A 24,234-nucleotide genomic window follows, 5' to 3' on the forward strand; every position below is an offset into this window, starting at 1 on the left:
ATGCTACCTCCAGAGTTTTTTTTCCTGAGTGTTTTCTAGAGAGAGTGCTGGCTACCCAAAAATAAAAATTCGAAAATTGTGAGTGATTAGGACATGTTAATTAGGTGTGCTGATGCCCATATATACGGAAGTGGTAATTCTCTACATTCACAGATAGCTGGGAATCCTCATACCACTACTGGTGCAGTGGTGCACTGCCTAAGCGATGCGCCACTTCCCTGCGATGGCAGGTGCTGTTACCGGTGGGGCTTACAAGGCCCAACTTGCTCTTCTCGAGCAACCTCTCACGACCGATCATTAACTGAGCTGTCATCCGCCACGGTGTGCAGTTTGTTCACAATCTAGTGGTTAGGTTGTGACCATGTCACATGACCTGGGTGGCCCACCTTCCACCTTGGCCAGGTTGCCCTCAACCCGGTGGGCAGGGGGACACCACAGTCAACGGCTGAGTGGCGGAATGGAAAATCTAGTGGAAACGCATTAAAACAAACGTACAAGCCGACAGCAACAATGGGGGCCACGTAATGTGCACTGCCCGATACTCCGAAAAGTCTCTACCAGGTATGATGCACTCTGCATCAGATAAGTATGAGTTACATTGTATTTGCACTATTGTTACTACGCTGTACTGCTTCTGACTGCTTTTTCTGTCTCACCGTGACCATCTGTTATCTAGTTAGGGTAATCTGCATCTTGTTAAGTTTACTCTTGAGCGGCTTTTACTCCCATACACCTCAAACATGTATGTAAGCATGCTTCTTTGAAATAAATTCAATTCAATTTAGTTCATTAATCGAGACGCATAAGTTTTATTAAATCTACAGTTGAGAGCACTAGCGTGGTTTTTTAAACATACTGCCACGTAACAATATACTATCAATAAAATAACACTGGCAACATCCATCACAGATGAAAGTATCTCCTTTTTCAGAAAGCAGTCCTACCGATGGCAGCACCACTGCAAGCACAGCAGCACGGTCGGCTGTGTGATTTGTTTTTTTCATAAACATTTTAAAAGATGAGCAATCAAGCTTAAAGAATAAAAGTTGCAGCAATTTACTGAAAGAGCAAATAACTATGCTGCATTAATTTTATATAAACTAAAATACCTGTGTCTGTAAGACACTAGGGCATAATCAGGAAGTGCAGTATATTTACTAAAGCCACATAACAAGCTAGCTGTATCGAGAGAACACAGCTTGGTGCTACCATCCACTTTACCCTAATTTCTTTTCTAATTTAAGATATATAATGTTGTGCCTATATCACAATATCTTCCAATGTTATTGCCAAGAAGGCGCCAAATATACTACGCCAATACTTTTGCGCCCAGCTTTGACAAACGTCCCTTCAAGATTCATCCCAGAATATACAACAGCATAACAATAAAATGTAACAGAATTTCAGAGCTCATTTTGCAAAAATATAACACACAGTAATGCAAATAAAACAATAAGCAGCAAAATAATCAGACATAAGAACTAAATTGTAAGATGGCTGAACCACAGTGAAAAGCCAAGACTCAAACTGGAGAGACAAAACCACAGAAAGCAAGATGAAATGTGATGCGCAAAAGACACAGGCACATAACGGGCAATTTTTCTAATCCCCTCCATGTTTTTTTCATTGCTGTTAATTACAGAGGAATTTAGAGAAAAAGTGCAACTTGCACTGCAATGTGCTGGATCACAAGGTATCCTATGACTAGTGCTGAACTCATGTGCAATATCAGACGTGGAATGTTTCATGGTATACATTGTTCATGTTGCAATGCTGTGCTCTTTGCGATAACTAGGCAGGGTATACTACGCCCAAATTAGTGCACTGCCACCACAGTCCGAGATCACTGGATGTGCCATTTCATAAACATCACGCTGTTCCGCCGGCAAATGCTTGTAGGAGAGGTTTTCGATGATCCGCCTTCAGGTAGCTGGTGTACTCTTTGGCTTGCCAATACTGGTCTCAATGCCTGCAGAATAGAAGAGAGCAAACAACTTGATTATCATAACAACCGACGGTCGGTCGCCAGCTGCTGCAATTCGTTAAAGAGACAGTCTGCTCGCTCTTATTAATTTTTTTTTAAGGAAAAGAAAGCTTTTTGTTCTATAATATGAATACGAGGCTGTGGCACTGAGAAACACTGCAGATTAATTTAATACCTCACTTTTTTTATACGGTACTCTATCTCATGGCATATGGTGTCCGTAAAGCTCGACAGTGGGCACGCAATATTTAGGTGATACAGTAACTATATGCAACTTTGTGGACATCACTGCACCACCACTTAGAGGCCGTGCAGTGGCAATGACGAGAGCGGTGGTTTTTAAATTAATATCAATGAAACAGTACACCTGATACCATCACAGACAGCAGCAAGCACTTTTGCCAGCAGGAGCGCAGAGCCAGTGGCAGCATTGTAGCAGTCATCATTTATAAGAATGTTACAAGAGATGATGAGCAAGCATGGAAAGCATAATCGTGCATTGCTGAGCTATCCTAGAAATGGTGACAAGTTGCAAGAGAAAAAAATTAGCACTCTGAAGTTTTTCCAGAAAAAATATACTGCCTATATGTGGTCAAGGGTAGCACCCATGAATGGGCCACTTCCATGAACTTGGGAGCCAATGACAATAAAAAGAAAATAAAAAAGTTGAAATCATCAACTGTTCTACGCGTGTGCATGCACTCGCCGAGGTGTTGTCAGATGACGACAGTTGCGTATTACCCTCATTAGGTAATTTTTCAGCATGCATGGCTGAGGAGGTGAGTGCTATGATTTTCATTTATTTATTTACATGCAATATTCATATTAATATTTATTCATTCATTTATTTATTTATTTGTGCACCATCTTGAGTCCTCCGCTTTGCCAATCTGCGACAAGTGCCAGTATCCGGTACGAAATAGATGCTTGACAGTGTACGATGCAGCTGTCCACCTTAGAGTTGTCGAATACGCCAAACTACATGGAAAACCGCTCGGTGTTTGACAAACTGTCCGTAGACTGAAGGCAGAATTCAGATGCCTCTACTCCGAGTGGTTGGCAATGGCCAACCACAAACTGACGCCAACCAGACGACTTAAAATTTCGTCATATCAGCTCATGTTCTCCTGCCTGCCTCACAAGAGTTCAAATCATCTGTTATGACACAGCCATTGTTCAGCTATTACAACCTAAATAATATGAGAAAAGTTTATTTACTAATTATTCAGCTGGCATTGGTGAATTCCATGTAGTGAAACATGTATCCTCCTGTCTTGCAAACTATTCAAAAGAAAAACATATGCCCGAAAATTTGTTCTCTCTACTCCATCATGTGCAACAGTAGGCATAAAAAATCATTTCTGCTGCAATGGCATCTAAAGAAGCACGGAAATGAATTTGGTCGGAGGGAGAGATTCTTTGGTTGGAAACTATTTCGACTCTCCACTGGGACCTGTTACTTTATTCAGCTTACCTCTTAAGGTCCGATTTCTAGTTTTACAGACGAAAGACGCAGCATAAAGTGAAAAATTAAACAAGAATGACAAAAAGCACAGTCCAATATGGCAGATTAAATGAAGTGTGCAAAGCCGGAACGGCAAACATACGGCAATGAGAGAAACAAATTAACAGGTGCAGCAGTTTAAACCGTGTAAGCAATCAAAGAAGAACGAGGAACTGAGTTCCTAAATACAATAACAAAATCGGAAGGTACAAAAAGACACCAATAATTTAGAAACGAAATGAAAAAAACAACAGGACAGTTTATTCTTATAAAGCCACTTAAATCCAGCAACGTTCCTCACACACAGTTCAGATTAGTAGACACATGCTGGCACACAAACATGACGAAGAAAGAAGTAACAAACAAAATGAAATTTAATATCACTATATATTCAATCGTGAAATTTGGATGCACTGGTTAAGTGGCAATGTGGGATGGTAATCTGCTCCCTTAGATGATACTGTGAGGCATAAATGGGCAAGCAAAGGAAGACGAACAACAGATGGTGCACTGAACTTTGTGCAGCAGGCCGAAGATGACTGAAAAAAAAAGAGCGGTGGAGTAATGAGTGGAACGGTAATTGATGTTTATGTGTTAGCATTAGTCATAAAAGTTTACAGCAATAAGAAAAGCCTTCTAATGCAGCGGGTTTTTTTAACTTTTTGACATATGATGTGAGCAGCCTCAAAAAATAAAATGTGCAGCACGCTTCTGCAAGCAGTGAGTAGTCACTTGAGATAGGCCTGGTGTGGATTCCAAATGACAAATGTACACTGAAACTGTTGGCGAATTAGGGCGACTTAGGCAAGTTTCTTAAAATGTGCAGGGTCCTGTTCGAGGTTTTATTCTGCGAGGCCAATTGAGTGGTTAGCGTAAGAAGATACAGAAGCATTTACAATTAAAAGTGAACCTTGTAACAAACACCAACAAAGAGAATTACCAGGTTAATATGGTCCGTGCTTTATTTGTTCAGTTTCTGTAAAGAGAAGAGAGATGCAAAATATGACATGATACAACTTATAGTGAGCTTTCTGTCTCTGTGGCACAAAAGTTTCCGAGCACAAGAAATCCTGAAACACATTCATCTGAAAATTTGAATTGCTGGTCCCAGAATAGTCCGAATATCAGTCTAGTACTATCTCCGGGACAAAAGGTTGTGAGCAAGGCACGCTTCCCAATAAGGGTGGCTTAGAAATGCCTATTAGCTCCTTAAGAAATATGCAAAATTCGAGCTCTCTAGGTGTAATGATTCTCAAGAAAAAAGAGGGCATATACATCCCACTGCCCTGTGAAAGCACCTGAAAAAGTGGGTCTTATGTGTCCCACTGACCATTGAAAGACAGCGGCTTCTTGAAAAAAAAAAAGCATTTTTAACATCTGATGTGAACTAAGTACAAACATTCAACAACAAATGAGAGAACATAAAAAACCTTACTTTCTATGACAAAATAGTCAAGCTTTGTTCATGCAACATCCACTTGCTACCAACATTCCCTGGCTTCGACAGAATGACTCAGCAAAATTAGATGTTCGAAAAACAGTGCTGGCATAATTATAATCTTCCAGCAAAGGACATGCCATGATGCACAGAAAGTGGAACCAGCGAAAACGGACACTTGACAAGACAGAGGAGGCACACACGTACATAACGCCACTGGTGTTGTGTGTGTGTGCCTCCTCTGTGCTGTCCAGGATCCATTTTCCTTCGTTTCACTTTCAGTGCATTCCGAACCAACTAGTCACATACAACTCAAGAACGAAGCAGCAGATACCCTTCAAAGGAGACCCTCCAGGCAGTCCCGTTGTTCAATTTTCATGACACAACGGTTAATCCGATTAAGCCGTGGTTAATGCTCTTTCATCTGTCACCCCCTGCGATTTCACACTAGCAGCTCAAAGGGAATTAACCACGACGTCATCAGAATTGGTCGACGCTATTGACTGGGGAGCCCCCTTTGAGGGTCATTTACCACTTCGTTCTTGAGCTGTATTCGACCATCGCCCAACATTTCATGCTCTTGGACGTGCTGTGACAACGTGCAATTGTATTTAACTTCAAGCTTCTGGTTTTCTGGTATCGAGTTGATCTATGATTGAGAAGAGTTGTTAAATGGTAGTAGTGCGCGTTCAAGGGTCGGCACCACACAAACCCTCGAAGCCTTCTTCCGGGTCTTTTTCTTGTTCGGACCTGGCGAACATTATAACAGTGCACGAGACAGGCTCCGACAGGTGCGACTCTCGATTCTGGCCATCTTTATTTAAAAAACAAGAAGGAAATAAGTGAAACACATGGAGAAATGCCCACCGCTGCCATTTTCAGTTTCTTAAAACTGCCGGGCACATTAGAAAATTGCAAATTTTTTTAAACCTTATCTGGGCCACAAGTCCTTTGAGCCAAAAATAAAGGAACAAGAAGAGCGTGAATACAGAACAAAAAAGTGTTGCTGTTCAAATTCTGTAGAAATAGTACTACCACTGAAATAGCATCTTTAACCGGCACAGCGCAGGCTTTAGATGCGATGAAAGCTACAAAACATAAATCTATACTCAGTACTAAAGGTCTGCACGGGCAGGTATTTACACTCTTTAGACTGGGTCTGGCCCAACCTGCCACCACTTAGGTCAGGACCCGAACACAATCCGCTATAGATTTCTAATGACAGGCCCGGCCTGGCCTGGCAAGTCCCGGTGTTCATTCGGACGGCTCGTACAGGTCTGTCTGCTTTTCATGATGAAACTTCACTCTTGAAAGAAAAATAGAGAGAAACATCAAGCAGTAAACAAGCACCTGTGTAGCAGCTGAAAGAGTAATTAGAAACAAGAAGCACAACCACGGATTTGTACCAGCAACGAGTGCCTACTCAAGCTGGCCCAACCAAAGAAATTGGGTAACAAAATGAGCACTGCTTGCCATCCTTTCCAGTGGCTCGGGAGGCAACACTTATTTCTAAAAAATGGCTTTAGCACAAGCGTAACCTGTTCCCCTCATAAGCACAGTAGGGTGCTTATATAGCCTCATAGCGGAGTATGAGTGCATTGTCACGGACTTTGGGTTTGATTCAGCTAGCGGGTCAGGGGAGCAGCAGATAAACAGCGTTTTTGCTTCGAGGTGCACACAGCTTTACTTACGTGGCGAGGAGACTTCGTACGGAAGTGAGAAATATGGAATCATATCATTCTGATATAAAGAGAACGCTCCCCTTTCAGCTGGGCTGGCAGCTTTATAAAGTCTAAACTATTCCAGCCCTCTCCCAATCAGAGGAAATCACAGCCTCAGACCACATCCACATGGGTTACTCAATGGTTGTCTGAAAACGTACAGTAAATTCAGTTATTCATGTTTTCGTAGGTCACGAACGCAGACAATGTATCATTCTACACAAATAGAAAGCATCTACCCTTAAACAATGCGGCACACAAAAGAACTGTGCGCATATGCAGCGTTGTAGCTGGTTAGCTGGACAGTAATGGCCTTTCCCTACGGGACATTTAAGAGCCTTCTCTTGTCAACTATCCAACTGACTACCCATAGTTAACCGGGCTTCTGCTGATGGCAACGGCTTTCTCAGTATTTCAGGTTATAGATGCACATGTGGGCACATGTTAGGTAAGGCTGTTGGGTGGTTTTCATTGCAGAAAAATAAAAAATGGGGATGTGGTGTTATTCCGACTTGTGTGCAACCTTGGTAATGTAGCACATGTACACATCTTGTCATCCCATGCCGGTACATAAGGAAGGCGGAAATAAACACGACAGTGTTCTGCCTCTCGGCTCTACGTTAGCATGTCTGATTGCTCCCATAAGTTGCGCCATGCCCTAGAGATGACATATTGTGCCAAAATCCTTTCTAAAGCACGTGCAACACATGCAAGCGGAATGGTTTTTTAAAATACGTGTATGTGATGCCAGTGGGAGAATATTGTTAAAACAAAAGCAGAAAAGCTTGATTGGACAACCACAAGCTGGCGCTAGAAATATCGAAGTAATTGATGCAGTAGCTTTAGGCTCACAACTCAAAACATCACAATGAAAAAAAGTAAAACATACTGTATTTACATGATTGTAAGCCAACTGATATGCAAGTAGACCATACCCCGATATCGCAGGTCGGCAAAAAAAAACTAGGTGTTGCTTGAAGGTGCTGTGAAGAGGAATCTGAACTCGTCTTTTTGCCATGGGAACTCGATCTACACGTTCCGAGCATTCTTAGAAACTTCAACTTATTGCCCTGTGCGGCCTATTTCCTTAGTTAAATCGAATTAACGTCCGGCTCCTGCCTTTTTTAATGAATTCTTCCCTGTACGGTGGGCGGAGTCGACCAACGCGTGGAATGCCTTTCATCCAGTTCCGTGGCGGCTTGCCACTCTGCCATCGGCGGATTAATAGGTAGTAATCCGTAGAAGCAAATAGTCTGCGCGTATTTTTATTTCTGCGGGCTTATTTTGCGGCTATATTATCTGCAAATGAAACTATTTAGTCACGGAAACATAAAAAACAAAATAAAGCGAAAGCAAAGCCTCCACGGAGCTGGCTGAAAGGCACTCCACGCGTTGGTCGACTCCGCCCACCGTATGGGGAAAATTAAAAAAATAAAAACGGGAGCCGGATGTTAATTCAATTTAATTAGGGAAATTGGCCACAAAGGGCAATAAGTCGAAGTTTCTAAGAATGCTCGGAACGTGTAGATCGAGTTCCCGCAGCAAAAAGACGAGTTCAGATTCCTCTTCAGTGCACCTTTAAGCTTCGCCTTTAAACGGGTCCTGAAACACCTTAGATAAGAGCACATCAACTCGCTCAATAACTGCACTGTGTTGTCATGAAAATCTGACAACACTGACAACACTTCTATAGGCTGCAGAGGGCCCATAATCTGGCAAGCCCTCCTTGGCAACTTTTTCGTGCTGGCACCTTCCTCTGTCGCTCGCACATGCGTAAACAAGTTGAGAGGTGGTGGCTGTGGTTAGGATCTTTCAGACAGGCAGCTACCGTGGCTGCAGCCAATAAGCTGCGTAGCTGCGGCGGGTCACGAAGCTCTGCTCCCGGTGGTGGGGTCACTGGAGGAGCGCTGACATTCCAGCATGCGAAAGATGAGACGAGAGGGAAAGGAGCAATGATGCTGAAGCTCAAATTTTCACTACAGACAACTCAGCTTCTACCAGCGCATTTAAAAAATTCTTGCTGGACAATAATCATAAAGCGGCGTGCTTTAACATCCGAGGCATTCCATGACCTTATTAGAGCCCCTTTCAGAGTAGAACGTGATAGCGTTATTCGGCCGCCGCCGCTTATCGTCAGCCGCTAGTGGGCACCTTCCAAAACGAAAATGTATTAGTCACTTGACTACTCGTCCACATTTGCATGCTTGCACCATCGTCCACACCAGCGCTGCTGCAGTCCTGCAGCGCATCGTTCTAACGTCGTTGTCCACCAAAATCCCCCACTCAGCAAACAACCACAGCACGTCGTGATCTCACAAAATCCTGCACTTTGCAAATAGCCGCACCACGACACCACGTGGAACAGCAGAAAATCTTGCCTCACTGCAGCCGCCAAACTTGTGTCACCCGTTCCGAGATGTCAAACTGGCGTCCCGGCACACAGTTCATTTTTTCGGTGCAAAGAATGACAACCATTTTGAATGTAGCCACGAACTAGCGCTGGACACTTACCAGACCCGGGGCACCAATGAAGATAGACGAAACGTTACATTAATAACTGGTAAAATGCTGCCAGCAGCCGTCAAATGCGTGAGCGGCGTCAGCTCTGTCATCAGCTACCAAAACAACCCTCAGAAGCACTGCCGTTCCGAGTGGCGGCACTTCTCCCTCCATGAACGGTGCAACCACGATTCGAACAGCAGCCCATCCATCACCTATCGACACTCCCTTGAGTGCCAAGTGTGCATTTGAAATTAAAAAAGAAATGAAAAATCCTTTAACTGAATGCTACTGAGCAGAGACATGGAGCAAACATAAAATTGCAACCGCACTATAACATTGCTCATATTCATTTGTCTTGCCTTTATTTTTTATTTACGATGCCCAGCTGTGGGTTCGACCGCAAGTGGACCGCCGCACTTCGGATTTCCAAATAAAAAAAAGTGAAGGTCGACCTACAATCGCACAACTACAGTATGTGTCCCGTTTTCCCAAAGAGGAACAAATGTTCTGGATTTAAAAAGAAGGAAATGCTTGCGTTGTTTGTGCTAGTTTTTGTTTTGGTCTCAGCCATATCTCATCTCTATCTGAGCCAGGGTTAATCCGTGATTTGTATTTGTTTCTAAATCACCTGTGTATGTTTGGGCCATCTTTCAAACCATAAATTTCAGAACACTAGAAGTAAAGTGATCAGTTGTTAGTCAGCACATGTCCATATCATGTCCTTAATGTGCTTTTGCTGCCAACACGTGCAAAGGCAGTTGCTTTGCCAAGATGCCGATAGCTTCAACTTTCTGCAGGCACTCCATCCTTGTGCTTTGTACAGATGAAAAGAAAATTTTATTGATCTCTTCACAAATGCTGGAAACTACTACAACACACAACTACTACTGACAGAACAATTTAAAGCAGCAAGTAAATAATTTGCAAACTAACCAGCATCAAGAAAAAAGCTAATGTTATATTGGAGCTCAAATTTGAGAGTGACAGAATCCCGTTGTGGGGGGGTTACATTTGAAAACAAAGACACCAAACAGCAAAAAAAGATCTTTCTTGACATACCAGCTGCCAGCATGGGGGCTGCGTTCTCAATGAAGATATCGCCAAAAGTGGTTTATTTTAAAAAGCCTTAAAAAATCACCAGAAGGAGCATGTGTATAAAGGGTCTAGATTTCCATCGTTTCGAATCAGCTTGTGTGATGTGCTCTGTATATGGTTAGAGATTTCATATGCAGCCATGATGCTGTCATTTTTTTTCTTGAAACGATCCTTGCCTTGTGCAATTAGTCTTTTGGCCATCCATTACTGAGTGCTGCTTAAGCATTGTTATGAATGCTTTTATTTTTCACATCATGAGCGCGCTGCTGCAATCGCTTTTTGTAGCATCTTGATTCCTCCAAGTAAATTCGGTTGCGGTTTATGCAGGGGACTGCGTCTTTGCTGTGAACAACAACCCCGTGCTGTGAGCAGAAACGTCAAGAAAGACCTTTTTTGGCTGGTTGGTGTCTCTGTTTTCCAAAGTATTAAAGCTCACAACACACAGCTATGTCTTCAAAAGGATGGAGTAAATGTTCCTTAAAGGGACACTGAGAAGAAATTGAAGATGGCTTATATCCAATCTATAGAATACCAACTCGTAAACACAAAAACACCACTCTTTTTGAAAATAGAGCTCTTGTGAGGTAGAAAAGAGCAAGAACTACAATACAGGTATCGCCGCCACAGACCAATCTCGCAAGTACAAGCATGATGATCCAATAAGAGAAAAGGCTCCACAGTACAAGCATGATGATCCAATAAGAGAAAAGGCTCCACAGGTCTCAGAGCCTGACAAACGTGCATGAAGGATAGGTGTTTGATCGATACTGAATTATACAAGTTTTGTTTCAAGCCACTAAAGCACTTTTATCCAGGAGGAAGACAGAAAAAAGACAACTTGAATGTTGAAAGTCAAAGAAAGCCTGAAATTAGTGGCGATACAGGCGGCCAGCTCAGTTTTGGTTTGCTATGGCGTGCATCATGGCTATGTGTTCTGTGTGCCCAAATGGTTTTATTATGCATCTTGTTTTAAAAGGGAAGAGCAGCAAGTGTTCCTTGGACGAAGTTCGTGCAATGGCATGCAACTGTGACAAGAAAAAAGACCTATGTGTAGCCAATGTTCATCGTGCCTCTGCATTAGCAAACGCACCACTCGGTGCATTTGCTTCGTCAAAGTAACAAGACACTAGCCTGCATAACCAACCTTATAAGGATTATTATGACAGAATTTCAATATGCCCACGCGTACCAGTTGCTACACATCAGTCGTGACGGTGACTCGATGGTGACAGCGATGCTGCTGACTCCTCACTACTAGGACTTCCTTGCAAGACTTACCAGCTCAGCCCTCCGCCTCAGCCCTGTGTGGGGTTGAGCTTGCTAAACACATGCCTCGGTTCCCTGCGGAAACTTCGTAGCTGGAATTAGGAAAGGGATCCATCATAACGTTGGTGAAAACATAAATGAAGAGACGACGGGTGATAGATGCCTTCAAGGTCAGGCCGGCAGTGGTTTTCATTTCGGCTGCAGCGCTCCCGCAGCCAGCAGTCACGAAGTCACTGTTCTCCTATTTCATCATCAGAGGATCCTGAGTCTGAATTGTAGCAGCAGGAAAAAGGTTTTCAACTTCGAATCCAAAGCTCTTGGCAATAAATGTACCTTTCACTCCAGGACAAATGGCAACAATGCTACAAAGTGTCGAACTATCGAATTTTACTGACAGAAAAAATTTGATAGCATCATCCTCAGTGTCCCTCATTGGTTTTCAACAAACGGAACTCCACAAGCTTTTATAATTAGTATAAATAGTAATAATTTTTATGTCAATGGTCTACTTATGTCAATATTTATGTCAATGCAGTTGCCAAAGCAAGTTCACTTGAATTTCCATAACCACAACACAATATGCAAGGGCTTGCTATAGAAATGCTTAAATACCTCGAAACCATTACCACAAAATGGACTGAGAACAACAACTGCTGTTGAGACAGTGATGATTTTCCTCCAAATCTACAGTATATTTGTAAAGACTGACAATGCTGAAAACATAATTTGCAATGAAAACATGCCACATGCAAAGATAGCGGATTTTTGGACAAAAGTTAATGCACAGGAATCTAGTGCAGTAAAGCATTCATTTTTTAAAACCTTAACCAAGAGAGTGCTCCAAAGACTTGCAAAAAAAAGCAAGCAATGTTTATCATCAGGGGCCTGGGCATTGTTTCTCTGCTCTTTTGTCCCAATAATACAGCCACAACACAAGGATGGAAGCAATAATAAAACAGCATGCCTCTCTGGTGGCATTACATTCACTTAAAAAAAAAACACAAAACTGCTCTGATGTGAGTATGTCAGTTTGCAACCTAGTGCCAAGCACTGCAGTCACTGTTCACACACATCACTCAATGCACTGAAACTAAACTAGTAAAGTACCAGCCTGGTATAATCAGGTTTATTATGGAGAAGGAAAAGAAACTGAAGAATTGCTTTGTACTTTGAAGGCAGGTAAAGTCGCATATTTTTTCCCCAACACAGCAACATAAAACTGAGAAAGATTAGCTAGCAACTGTATTGACATCCTTCAACGAACTGTGATATTTGAAGCATGTTTCCTCATTTGATGCAGCTTTAAACTGTACTTTTCTTTAAGCGGCACTGTGCACAACTCACACTGAATTGGATTTCCTCTTGTGGGCTCGCACATGCTTTGCAAGGTTTGAACTCCGTGTAAAGACCATTGGGCAGAGATGGCATTTGTATGGACGCTCACCCGTGTGGGTGCGAAGATGTCGCGCTAGGTGACCCCTTCTAGCAAACTCGCTCCTGCAGTGGTCACACTTGTATGGACGTTCACCCGTGTGAGTACGAAGATGCTCCACCAGGCCGTTCTTCACAGCAAAGCTGCTCCCGCAGTGGTCACACTTGTAAGGACGCTCACCTGTGTGGGTGCGAAAGTGTGCCACCAGGGTGGCCTTGACAGCAAAACTGAGCCCGCAGTGGTCACACTTGTATGGGCGCTCACCCGTGTGGGAACGCAGGTGTACAGTCAGGTTCCTTCGTCGAACAAAGCTGCTTTCACAATGGTCACACTTGTACGGACGCTCGCCCGTGTGAGTACGAAGATGCTCCACAAGGGTGGCCTTGATAGCAAAGCTCTTCCCGCAGTGGTCACACTGGAAGGGATGGTCACACGTTTGGGTGACAAGGTGCGACTCTTGGGGGCTTTCCTTCATGAAGCTTCGACTGCAGAGGGAGGACGTGTGCAGCTGCTTACTGGTGTTTTCCCCAGGCGAGACTCTGGGCATGCGATCAGCTGCGACCAGGCCTGCATCAAGAAAATCAAGAGTATTTATAGCGTGTTACAGCCCGTCTGGAGGGGCGGCCAATAACCTGTAAGTGAAGAAGGCAATCTTACACAACATTTAGGCTAACATTTCATTTGAGGAAGATGAGTTGTTCCTGAAAAAAAAGTTTTTAAGCCGTACTTATAAATTACCATGGATTTGGACGAATTATGTCTTAGCTTTTGAACAATTACTGGGCATACTCTGCAGCCAACTTAAGAGTCAGAGCAAATTAGACAAAGTGCTCATATAATGCCTGGCTTCTTGGGAGGGATCCCATAAGTCTGTGCAAGTTCTTCACGAATTAGAGAATGTCTGTGAGCTTTCAGTCGTGACACAGTACACTGCTGATAAGTGCTTTAATTTGGCTATTAAATCTTCAACGTTCATTACCCTGCATCTTGCAAATAAACCTTGAACAAACTGCTGGAGAAGAACCGCTGGAAGACTGATTCCCTTTCGCTAAATGTAGCCAAATGCTCTATATCTAAGCTGACCTGTCATGACCGAAAACAACACAGTAATTAGCACATTCGCCTCTGCACACAGCACCATCTCGGGTATCATTTTACAGTGTGCACGTCTGACAGCTACCATAATCAGTTTACTGTACCAACAAAGCATGAGCCTCTTCAGCTGTTCTGCGAACATCTTATGCAAACAATTTTTTCCTGTAGCCTAAGAAAAACAAGGCTTCGTCACTAAAAATAGCTGCAGCTTGATATCACCAAACTGAATTCCAGTGAAAAAATAATTAAAAAATAAACAGCAGCTCTGAATGTTAAGAGAGCACAATAAAAAATCAATTACGAAAACAAAACATCTATACTAAACCTAGCATAATCAGGCCCGATGGTCACAAAAATAAATTCAAAACTGAAGCAGTCACACCACAAACCATAAGGATAAAAATCAATACTGTCAGCAGTGACACGAATGTAATACATAGCACTAAAATAAGCATGAATCAATATCAAACCAAAAAGAATCAGACTAGATGTTTCCTAACACCAAACAGAATCAGCACATGCACTACAAGCTCCTGTAGACACAGGTAAAACACTGCAGATTTAAATTCACCCGAAAACATCTGACAGCATAACAAGAAGTTATTACTACAGCTTTTTAGTGCTCAAGTTATAAGGACTTTGCTCGCAGAAGAATACAGAAAACAATAAGCCATAAAATCATGAGACATGGAAGCTCACAGGGCAGTAGAACCACAATGAAAACCGAGAGCTAAACTGGTGAGTCTAAAGCACAAAAAGCAAGGCCAAGTATGATGCACAAAAGGCACAGCCACACAAACACAGCCACTTTTCTACTGCAGGTATTTGTTTCTTTTGCTGTGTACTCTCCAGCTTGTACTCTGTTCAGAAAAAGCTACACAGAACAAATAACATAGAGAAGTGCATTTGTAATGTGTAAGATAACAAGGTTTCCTCTGCACTCAAGCACGACATCATACATAGATCGTTTCACAATATCCACTGTTAATGATGCAATGATGGTTGGTTGATGTATCAAGTTTGACGTCGCAAAAGAACTAAGGCTATGAGGGGTACCGTAGTGGAGGGGTTCTGGTAATTAAGACCACCTGGGGTTCGTTAACGTGCACAGATATCGCAATGTACATGGGCCTCCTAACATTTTGCCTGCATCAAAATGCGACCACCTCGGCTGGGATCGAACCCACATCTTTCGGATGAGCAGCCGAGCAATGTAACCACTGACACTGTGGCTCGTTGTTGCAATGATGGTTGTGGTCTAGGCGTCAACAAGGCAGGGACTAATATGGCTCATTCTGATGCACCACCAGAATAGTATGGGTTCACTGGCTATGCTATTTCACGTTATGAACATCAGGCAGTTCATCCTGAAAATGCTGGAAGCAGTGGTTTTGGAAGATGGTCCTTTGGGCAGCTTGTGTACACGTGGGTTGCCAGTATTGGTTTCAATGCCTGCAAAATGAAACAGAGCAGAGAAGTCGATTAGAACAGGCACTGCAAGCTGCAGTATTTTGTTAAAGAGATAGCCTGCTGACTTTCACTTATTCTTTTTTGTAGCAATCGAGAGCTCCTTGTCCAGATAAGCAAATCTACACTTTGGCTCTGTGATACGCAGCAGAACCATTTGAAATCGAATATTTTCATTATCATAGTCTCGTTTTCTCATGGCAGACTGTGTCCAAAAACCCCAACATCGCGGAGAGAATATACACGTATAGTAACTCTATGTAACTGTGGATCCGACTAGCGTGCCAAGCAGCATGCAGTGGCAGTAATGAGTGTGACATTATATGAGATGCACGAATTTTATCAAACTACAGTTAAAAACACTAAAGCTGTCTTAAAGACACTACAAATAAATTAATGCTGCTGAAATTGCCGCGAATCATCATACTGCGTGTTTATTGATGCTCAAAGCCGCCAATGCGCAGCTTCATCATTTTGTCTGTGATGCGAGATGCCACCGGATATATGTTGATTAATCACAACCACACGGAACTGCTTCCACATTTTTCCAGATTGTTGTAGTTACCTTTGGTTCCTAAGCTCAAATGTTACTTGCAAAGCTTTAAATTGAGTGTGCACAAGACCTGCAGTCGTTCTGGTCGACAAACGCCAAGCAGGCTTGTTGCTACGCTGCCACCGAATCATTCAGTTCTTTGAGGGCACAGATCTGGCCAGCCAAGTTCCGTTTGGAAGCGTTTTGCCGACATCTTCCTCATCGGACTGCCGTTCCCACTATGTGACAATATCTAAAAACAGATACCAGCAACTGCTTCTGCCAACAGCAGCGCGACACCACCGGCAGTAAATGGCGGCAGTCTGTCTCTTTGAAAATGTTAGAAGAAATGACAAGAAAGTATGGCTAAGCCATGCTATAAATGCTGACTATTTGCAAGAGAAAAAGTAAAAACGTCCAAGCTTCTTCTAGAAAAATTAACAAAAATATAGCCATTTACTACTCTGAGTCCTATTCATAAAGTGTAGCATATTGACTCAAGTTGCACACAAACATTTTAAACTAGCAAAGAACAGGCATACACATATTCATATAAAATTACTAACGACAAAAAGAAATTACAACACAACTGCATCTTAAATCATGAAATATGGATGCCTTGAATCCTTGGATGGATGAAAATGTAGAACTGCAGAGTTAACAACACAACAGCTGCAACAGGTCAGTTTTAATGCGACAGAGTTCAGGGCATCGTGTCACAGAAAAGCAGCATCATTGTTGACGTCACTGGTTGTGAGTAAAAAATTCATGAAAAATCCACAGAGAAGCAACCTAAGTCACGTGAAACCATCATAACCTGTCTATCAGATTGCAAGCAAACTGCCCACCATGGCAAGTAGCAGTTTAATTATTGATTGGTCACAAGCGGTTGCTTGGGAAAAGCAACCAGGGTTGTACAATACCCACCAGTGGCAACACCTGCCATCGCAGAGCAGTGTCGCATTGTTTAACCACTGCACTAGGAGAGGTATGAGGACTCCCAGGGGTTTATGAATGTTAAGTAGAGCATCACCACATCTCCATATACGGGCATTAACCTATCAACACTATCAGGCCATATACCCTTTAGGCGGATCTTAAGTGTCTCCTCCAGCTTTAGTGCGAAACCACCACTCCATGCGTACTAACCCCCAGCAAGAACTTAGTCTTGTGCGGAGGAGGGCGTCGTGCCACCTAGTGCATGTAACCTTGTGGCATCATCACAGCCGCCGAGGTGGCTCTGTGGTTACGGCGCTTGGCTGCTGACCTGAAAGACGCGAGTTTGATCCCGGCCACGGTGGTCACATTTCGATGGAGATGAAATTCTACAGGCCAGTGTACTGCGCGGTATCAGTGCACATTAAAGAACTGCAGATGGTCAAAATTTCTGGAGCCCTTCACTACGGCATGCCTCATAGTCTGAGTCACTTTGGGACGTTAAACCCGATAAACCAAACCAAACCACAACCTGCCCACCGGATTGTGAGTAAACTGACCACCGCGGCAGGTGGAAGTTATGATTTATGGGGGTTTAATATCCAAAAGTGATTCAGGCTATGATGGACGCTGTATTGAAGGGCTCCGGGATTTTCAACCACCTAGTTATTTACCATGCATTGATTCGCACAGCAAATAGGCCTCTAGAATTTTGCCTCCATCAAAATTCAACCACCACAGCAGGGATCAAACCCGGGCCTTTCGGGTCAGCAGCCGAGGCCCATAACCGCTGTGCCACTGCGGTGGCTGGCAGGTGGCAGTTAAATAATTTATTGGTCGCAAGCGGTTGCTCAGAAAGAGCTACATGGTCGCACAGTCACTACCGTGGAGGGGCTTATCACTTAACCGCTGCACCACTGCACTAGTATTAGTATCAAGACTCCCCACAATCTATGAAGTTAGTAGACGATGACCGATTCTGCATATATGGACATTAACCCAGTAAAGCTGTCACGTATTAAGTGTACCCTCCAACTGAAGCATAAACACATGCTTTTGCACATCTACTCAGCTTAATTAAGTTAAACCCCTACCACTTTATTTAGTGCTGGAGGTTGAATATCCTAGAGCCATGGGCGCCTAGAGGGAGGGTTGCCCCCCTCCCGAATTTTGGAAATTATGTATGCACTAGCAGAAAACAACTACACAGCTTGATTAGCATGCTTAGGTGATAGTAACTTTTCGTACTTTCTTTATTAAGATTAATTCTTTATTCATTAATTCATTTTATTCATTAATTTATTCATTAATTTATTCAGCACTGGGTTGCTGTTTCTAATTTTTGTTTCATGTGGGTAGTTTAGACTACAAATAGTGCCTTTTTGGTCCTAACCTACCGCCTCCACTATCGCCGGCCATTGGGTGCCTTCCCCTGCAAAAATTTCTGTGGACGCCCTTGCCTAGACAACTGCAGCCTTTCCCATTTATCCTTTACATACGTTTTCCCCAGAAAATTGCAAGCAGCAATGTGATGCCACAAACTAATACATGCACAAGGAATGCAACAATGACTGAAAGAAAGCCGCAGCAAGGCACATTTACCCCGAACGAGTAAGACAGAACGCTTGCAGAATAATGGAATAGCTTGAATCTAACTTTCTTAAGCAGCCATACAGGTGCATTCTGGTGCATATTAATGAGTAATTACTCTCTAGCTTGAATATATTCCAGTTTCAGGGTTCACCCCGAATACGATGGACTACGGTCAACACATTCAGTTCAAAGGATACACGGTTTTACAGGATACGAGCATCAACCTATGGGTCTCTTGACGTTGGCAGCACTTCCCCTTGGAAGATTCTCCTGGCAATTTGCAGTCCTCATCTTCTCAGTCCTCATCTTCTCAGCATCATTTATGACACCTGTGAGATGCAGTCCAAATGAGATGCAGCCCGAATCCGATGGAAGTGTATCATGAGTTTGTTCTAGCTGGGTGCAGACTATTAAAGCGCTTAATTGTTAATGCTTGAATGATTCTATAACAGCAGAGTGCGGTGGTTTCTTTGCCACACACACAAAAAAAGAATCAAAATTGATATGCTTGTTTTTTCCACTTGTCGGCGCGATCAGTTGGCTAAAAGTACCGCCACCTGCACCACCTACATCGAGCCCCAGAATAGACAGCAGCGCTTCACGCACGGTATCAGTTTCTCAGGTGTCTAGGCGCATATGAACCATATCTTTCATGGCTACAATAGTCCTCGAGAAAGCAAACACACCACGACAATCGGAGAATTGCACTCACTCAGCGATTAAAGGCAGAATGGACCGCATAAACCTCAGAACGAAGTAAATGGCGCATCGACTTTAGTCACGCCCGCTAGAGCTGAAAGCAGCTACGAAAAGCTCTCTAACGACAGTGTCAGCAAGACTGTCACAGAAGAACAGAGATGCATTTAATTTTCAGCTGCTAGCCAGTGCAAATCGGCACCTTAGCACTTGTTGCGTTTACTTGCACACGGGTGCACGCGATGAATTCTCCACTTCGAATGGCAAAGTACTTCAACCTGCACCAAAGTTAACTGCTTTAACACTGGTTACCCGAGTAGCTTTGACTGCGCAAAATGATTTGCATCTGTGGCTAGACATTTGCAAAGCTTCGGCTTTGCTCCGACCGGTAAAAGCGCCGAGTCGGAAAAGCGCCATGCACGCGCAAAGACAAAACACGACTTCAATATCACATGCTGCGGCTTGACATGCGTTGAGCCACATAAAGCCAGACCAGCAGTATAATCACAAAAAAAGACGTATTTGAGGAGCACAAATTTGCAAACGCCTGAGTTTACTTGCCATATGACAGCACCTGGCCGCACTCGTTGTTGTTGCCATTGTTGATGCGCATAGCGATGCAGCTTTTTTTTTGTCAACCTGGATGGATGGATGATAATGGCTTATTTTTTGTACCGGGCGGTAGTTTTCGCCACCTAGCTGATACTTCCCCCATTGTTAATTTATTTTTCTTTTCCCTTTCTTTCCCTTTCGCTCTTACAATGTCTAGTCTGGCTATCTTTTCCCCTCCAAATTCACCCCTCCCTTGATTTCCGCCACCTAAAGTCCCTAGATCAGCTTTGCTAAGTAGCGACAAGTCCCTCCTCTCCTACCGCCCTTTCCCCTGCGGCTCGCGTCGTCCGCCATGTTCTTCCTGACGCGCTCCGATGGCGCGGTTGTATGCACTGGAACGGCGGACCTTGCAGAGTCGCGGCTTTGCTGTAAGGGGCAGTGAAAAATGTAGTAAATGAGCTTGGTATGAGAAGAAGGGAAACGTGCCAGTAATGCGCTCCGAATGTGATTTGCGTTCAGTTTTGTCGGAGACAGCGAGTGCGGCAAAACTGCAGTTGTGGTGCGGCGGCCAGTTCGCGAGAGAACACGGACACGCGTGCAACTTTATATATAGCATATTATTGCAAAGACTACCAACGGCGGTTTGTGGCGGTTTGCGGGGCAGTTTTGCTGGCCGGTGAGAGAATATTGACGGGACAGCAGTGCCTTTGTTTGTTTATGCTAAGCTTCCTCAGAATTATGGGCTCGAATTGACTGACTGAAGCTCCATTTTGAGCTTTAAAGAAGGGTAGTCGTATTAGGAATATATATGAAGATGAAAAATACAAAAACCTAGCTGTGCAGGTGAACACACTGAAGTCCCTTCATGAATTTCTTGGACAGACGGAAGCCGATGTCTGCGGGGTGCCGGTATGCACGAAATAATTACGGTGTGCCTCGCGGATTACTTGTATGGCGGGAATAGAATGAAAGGAATATTATGGGCACTGGATGCTGAGACTGACCGTTGGTTTCGCACAGCAATAAAATTCCTTTGCGCCCGCGTCACAAACTTTTGGCACGTAGAGCACTTGTGCAGCAGACACTCCAATAAATCAGGCATGCTATGCGCGAGTGTGAACACATGTAAATTCATCTAATTGGAGCGCGAGTTATGTACACACCGCCAATCTTTAATAGTACCGCGCGAGCGTCGACTGGACAACGCCTTATCATGGCGCGGAGCGCGAATCAAGCGAGAATAAGCGCATTTGTTTCAGATGCACTGGTTCTCGCTCGTTTTGCCGCTCAGCGCTGTCATCAGGCGCTGACAAGCCGGCTGGTCGACGGTCGCGCGGTACTATTAAAGAATTGGCAGGGCGTACCGCAGAACACTTCGCAAGAGGTTACGGTTTCAGGGCGCATTACTGAGCGAAAAGGTTTTGGCTACTTGATCTCAATGGACCAGCTGCAGTAGGTGCCGGAGTGGGGCCGTAGGCTGGAATACGCGCGCATACTTGCACTGACATGTATGTTTACGAAATGACAAAGGCGGACAGCAGCGCGTAATCAAACAATCGTCAAGCATAGTGCGAGCTGGGAGCTTTAGCAATTCTGACTCGCCAGCCAAAGTTTGCTACTAGAGCATCGAATCTCAACGATGGAAAACAGGAATTGAGCTTACATCGTATAACTTGCTAGAATTCGTCAGCTTGAAATTTTTTCTCCCAATCCTGTGGAGCCACACTTTCTGTCGCACAATATCGTTCTTCGCCAGCGGCACTGAAAACAACGCCAGACCTTTTCCTGACTGGGTTGAGTACCCGAAGGTGCAACAGCCCGGAATTTCGGCTCCTGCTGCGGACACAAAAAAAGAGCCCGATAAACTAAAGTGACTTCCAGCAAACAGCGACAAATATAAAGTCACCTCCACTGAATGTCCGTGGCCAGCACAACTATACTGTCACGTTGTAGCGACGGCAGTCCAGCGGTCAGGAAGACAGCAACAAAACTTGCAATCGAAGCTCTTTATTTGTGCTGACTTGCGCCCGCAAAACAACTGAATCACTCGGCGGCGCCGTAAGCAACAGACGTGCTCGTCAGTAGCCGAACTACGAAATGCCGGCCGCTCGCGGCATCGCTCAATTTAAAGCCGGCAAGGAAACTTCGAGACAACCAGGTCAGGATCATCTACAGTAATCTGGAAAAACGTAGATGCAGCTCTGCACGACTGCGATCAGTGGAGGTTAGTCCAGGCGCTTCTCGCGTCACGAAGAAACGTAGCGTGCAAGCACCGTCAAACTATGCAGCCGGACGACTTAGGAAGAACATGGCGGAACGGAACTAGTTCCCAACCGGAAGTGGGCGCTGTCCAATAGTGTGCGTCGGCGGCGCCGCAAACGTTTTCGGTACTTAGCTTTTTTTAGAAAAGCTCATAAAGGGACTTTACCGCCACCAATCCTCCAACCTCCCCTTCGTAACCGTGCAGTTCAACAGTTAACTTTCATGCAGGTTTGAGGTTCTTTCCATTCGAAGCCAGCTAAGTTGCTAAAAACTGAATGGATCTCTGTGTTCTTCTGTGACTCTAGCTGACACAGTCGTGAGTGGGCTTTCCGTAACTGCTTGCAGCTCTAGAGGGCGTAGCCACAGGTATTCGATGCGCCATTCACCTTATTCTAAGGTTTATGCCATCCATATATTCTGTTTTTATAATCGCAAAACGATTCTCCGATTGTGGTGGTGTATGCTTTCGTGAGGTGATTCGCAAAATTTAGTACATCAATATCACCAAATACTGTATATGGCAGCAACAAAAAATACTCTTTTCACCTTCAAGCAACATCGAATTCTCTGTACTATAATTGCTGCTAAACTCGGGAAGAAAAATTTTCCAAACACTCATGGTATTGAGCTCTGCCAGATTTGTTTCAGCGGAAGAGAATCAAGGCAAGTAAAGTTTGCGAGCACGTGATAGCGACACGTTGATCAGGAGGAACTAAAAGCTCCACAGCCTGATCCATGCCCAAAATAATATCCGACGCTTTCCCCAGTATCAATCCTTCATTCTTCGTGCACAAATACTGCAAGTTGAAGAACGTGCTGTAGGCCACCGGTGAAGTCGCCCTAGGGAAAATTTGGCCCATGAAATCTGCCAGCTGGCTGCCAGTTTCCATTGAACTCGTTGGGTCACAATGGTCACAGCTAAAGCGGTGTTGGATCACACACTACACAAAAGTTGGGCAATAATTTACATGTTAGTAAATTTACATGTTAGTAAAGGGCTCCAGAAATTTCGACCATCTGGAGTTCTTTCGCACAGAACACGGGCCTCTAGAATTTCGCCTCCTTTGAAATTTTACTGCCACGGCCGGGATCAAACCCTCGTCTTACGGGTCTGTAGCCGAGCACCATAACCACTGAGCCACTGCGGCGGACCTAACTAACATCCTCTGTGTACAGGTATGTCTAATCACCATTTTGCTCTTTTTCAACCATCAAGAACATGTGGATTCCAAACTAAATTAGCAACACCACCTAAATAATGCTGCCACCCCACAGAGGTGTATGATTTCAGCCTTCTGCATGCAGTGTTGAGCATACTTCACTCGAATTCTCCGGTAGTTGTGCTTTTTGTTTTCACGTCACATGAGGTTGCAGTATAGACTCACTTTCTCTCTCACACGCACGCACGCACACACACACACACACACACACACACACCATAAAAAAACATGGTTGTTTTTTCTTCTCCTTTCTAATTCATTATGTTTGAGTGAAAATAATCATGCACTATTAATTTAAAAAAAATAGAAACATTGAGTCACTCTTGCCTTTTGTTGTGTGCACTAGCGCGCACGCACGCACGCGCACACACACACACACACAGATACTGGTAATTAAAACAGGCTTAAAAGTTTTGCTGTTCACAATGCAGCCTTCCCCATTAGTGATGAACCAACTTGCCCAACGAGACGGCTAATGAAGAGGGCTCAACTTAGGTTAAGGACAATGCAATGAGTTATGGAAAGAAAAATGATGGGTGTAACATAACGAGACCAGGTGTGGGCAGATTGGCTGAGAGAACAAACACGGGATAATGAGATCCTAGTCGAATTCAGGAGGAAGAAATTGGCATGGGCAGGGCATGTAATGCGAAGGCAAGATAACCGCAGGTCCTTAAGGGTAACATAGTGGATTTCAAGAGAAAACAACCGTAGCAGGGGGCGGTAGAAAGTTTGCAGGGATTCAGTGGCCGCAACTGGCAAAGGACAGTTGGAGAGACGTGGGAGAGGCCACTGCCCCGCAGTGGGCGTAGTCAGGCTGATCACGATGATGACCTTGCCCAGTCTACATCCCTGCTGCTTCAGCAAACTTCTTCTACAAGAATCTCTGTTATCTGGCTGTCCGGCCTAAGCACAACTCAGCCATCAGCAGCATCATCC

The 24,234-nt window shown here is 44.0% G+C and overlaps 1 protein-coding gene across 4 annotated transcripts; it reads right to left on the bottom strand.

The window, feature by feature from the left end:
- Positions 1 to 165: 165 nt before the first annotated feature.
- Positions 166 to 17,544, bottom strand: LOC149324339 (uncharacterized). 4 transcript variants are annotated; one of them, XR_016286866.1, is made up of 4 exons: positions 12,955 to 17,544; positions 8,476 to 8,554; positions 4,429 to 4,464; positions 166 to 1,969 (listed from the first exon to the last, which is right to left on the bottom strand). XR_016286866.1 is itself a non-coding variant. In XM_089565618.1 (2 exons), the coding sequence occupies exons 1-2, from the start codon at positions 13,487 to 13,489 to the stop codon at positions 8,541 to 8,543; spliced, it is 549 nt and encodes a 182-aa protein (XP_089421744.1). In that variant the 5' UTR covers positions 13,490 to 17,544; the 3' UTR covers positions 8,169 to 8,540. The 4 variants fall into 4 exon arrangements, 2 of the variants coding, with proteins under 2 accessions (XP_089421744.1, XP_089421743.1); XR_016286865.1 differs by lacking the exons at positions 166 to 1,969; positions 4,429 to 4,464 and adding an exon at positions 5,725 to 6,232; XM_089565618.1 differs by lacking the exons at positions 166 to 1,969; positions 4,429 to 4,464 and having other exon boundaries at positions 8,169 to 8,554.
- Positions 17,545 to 24,234: the final 6,690 nt, after the last annotated feature.

The sequence above is a fragment of the Amblyomma mixtum genome, unplaced genomic scaffold, assembly GCF_055824585.1.
Source record: "Amblyomma mixtum isolate Tamu unplaced genomic scaffold, ASM5582458v1 scaffold_70, whole genome shotgun sequence".
Taxonomy (NCBI): domain Eukaryota; kingdom Metazoa; phylum Arthropoda; class Arachnida; order Ixodida; family Ixodidae; genus Amblyomma; species Amblyomma mixtum.

What these genes read in the sequence shown, in the direction of transcription:
- LOC149324339 (XM_089565617.1), bottom strand. Translation starts at nt 13,489, where the DNA reads ATGCCCAGAGTCTCGCCTGGGGAAAACACCAGTAAGCAGCTGCACACG. An exon ending in ACACCTGCGTTCCCACACGG is followed by an intron (nt 13,123 to 13,206) that starts GTGAGCGCCCAT and finishes GCACCCACACAG; the next exon opens with GTGAGCGTCCTTACAAGTGT.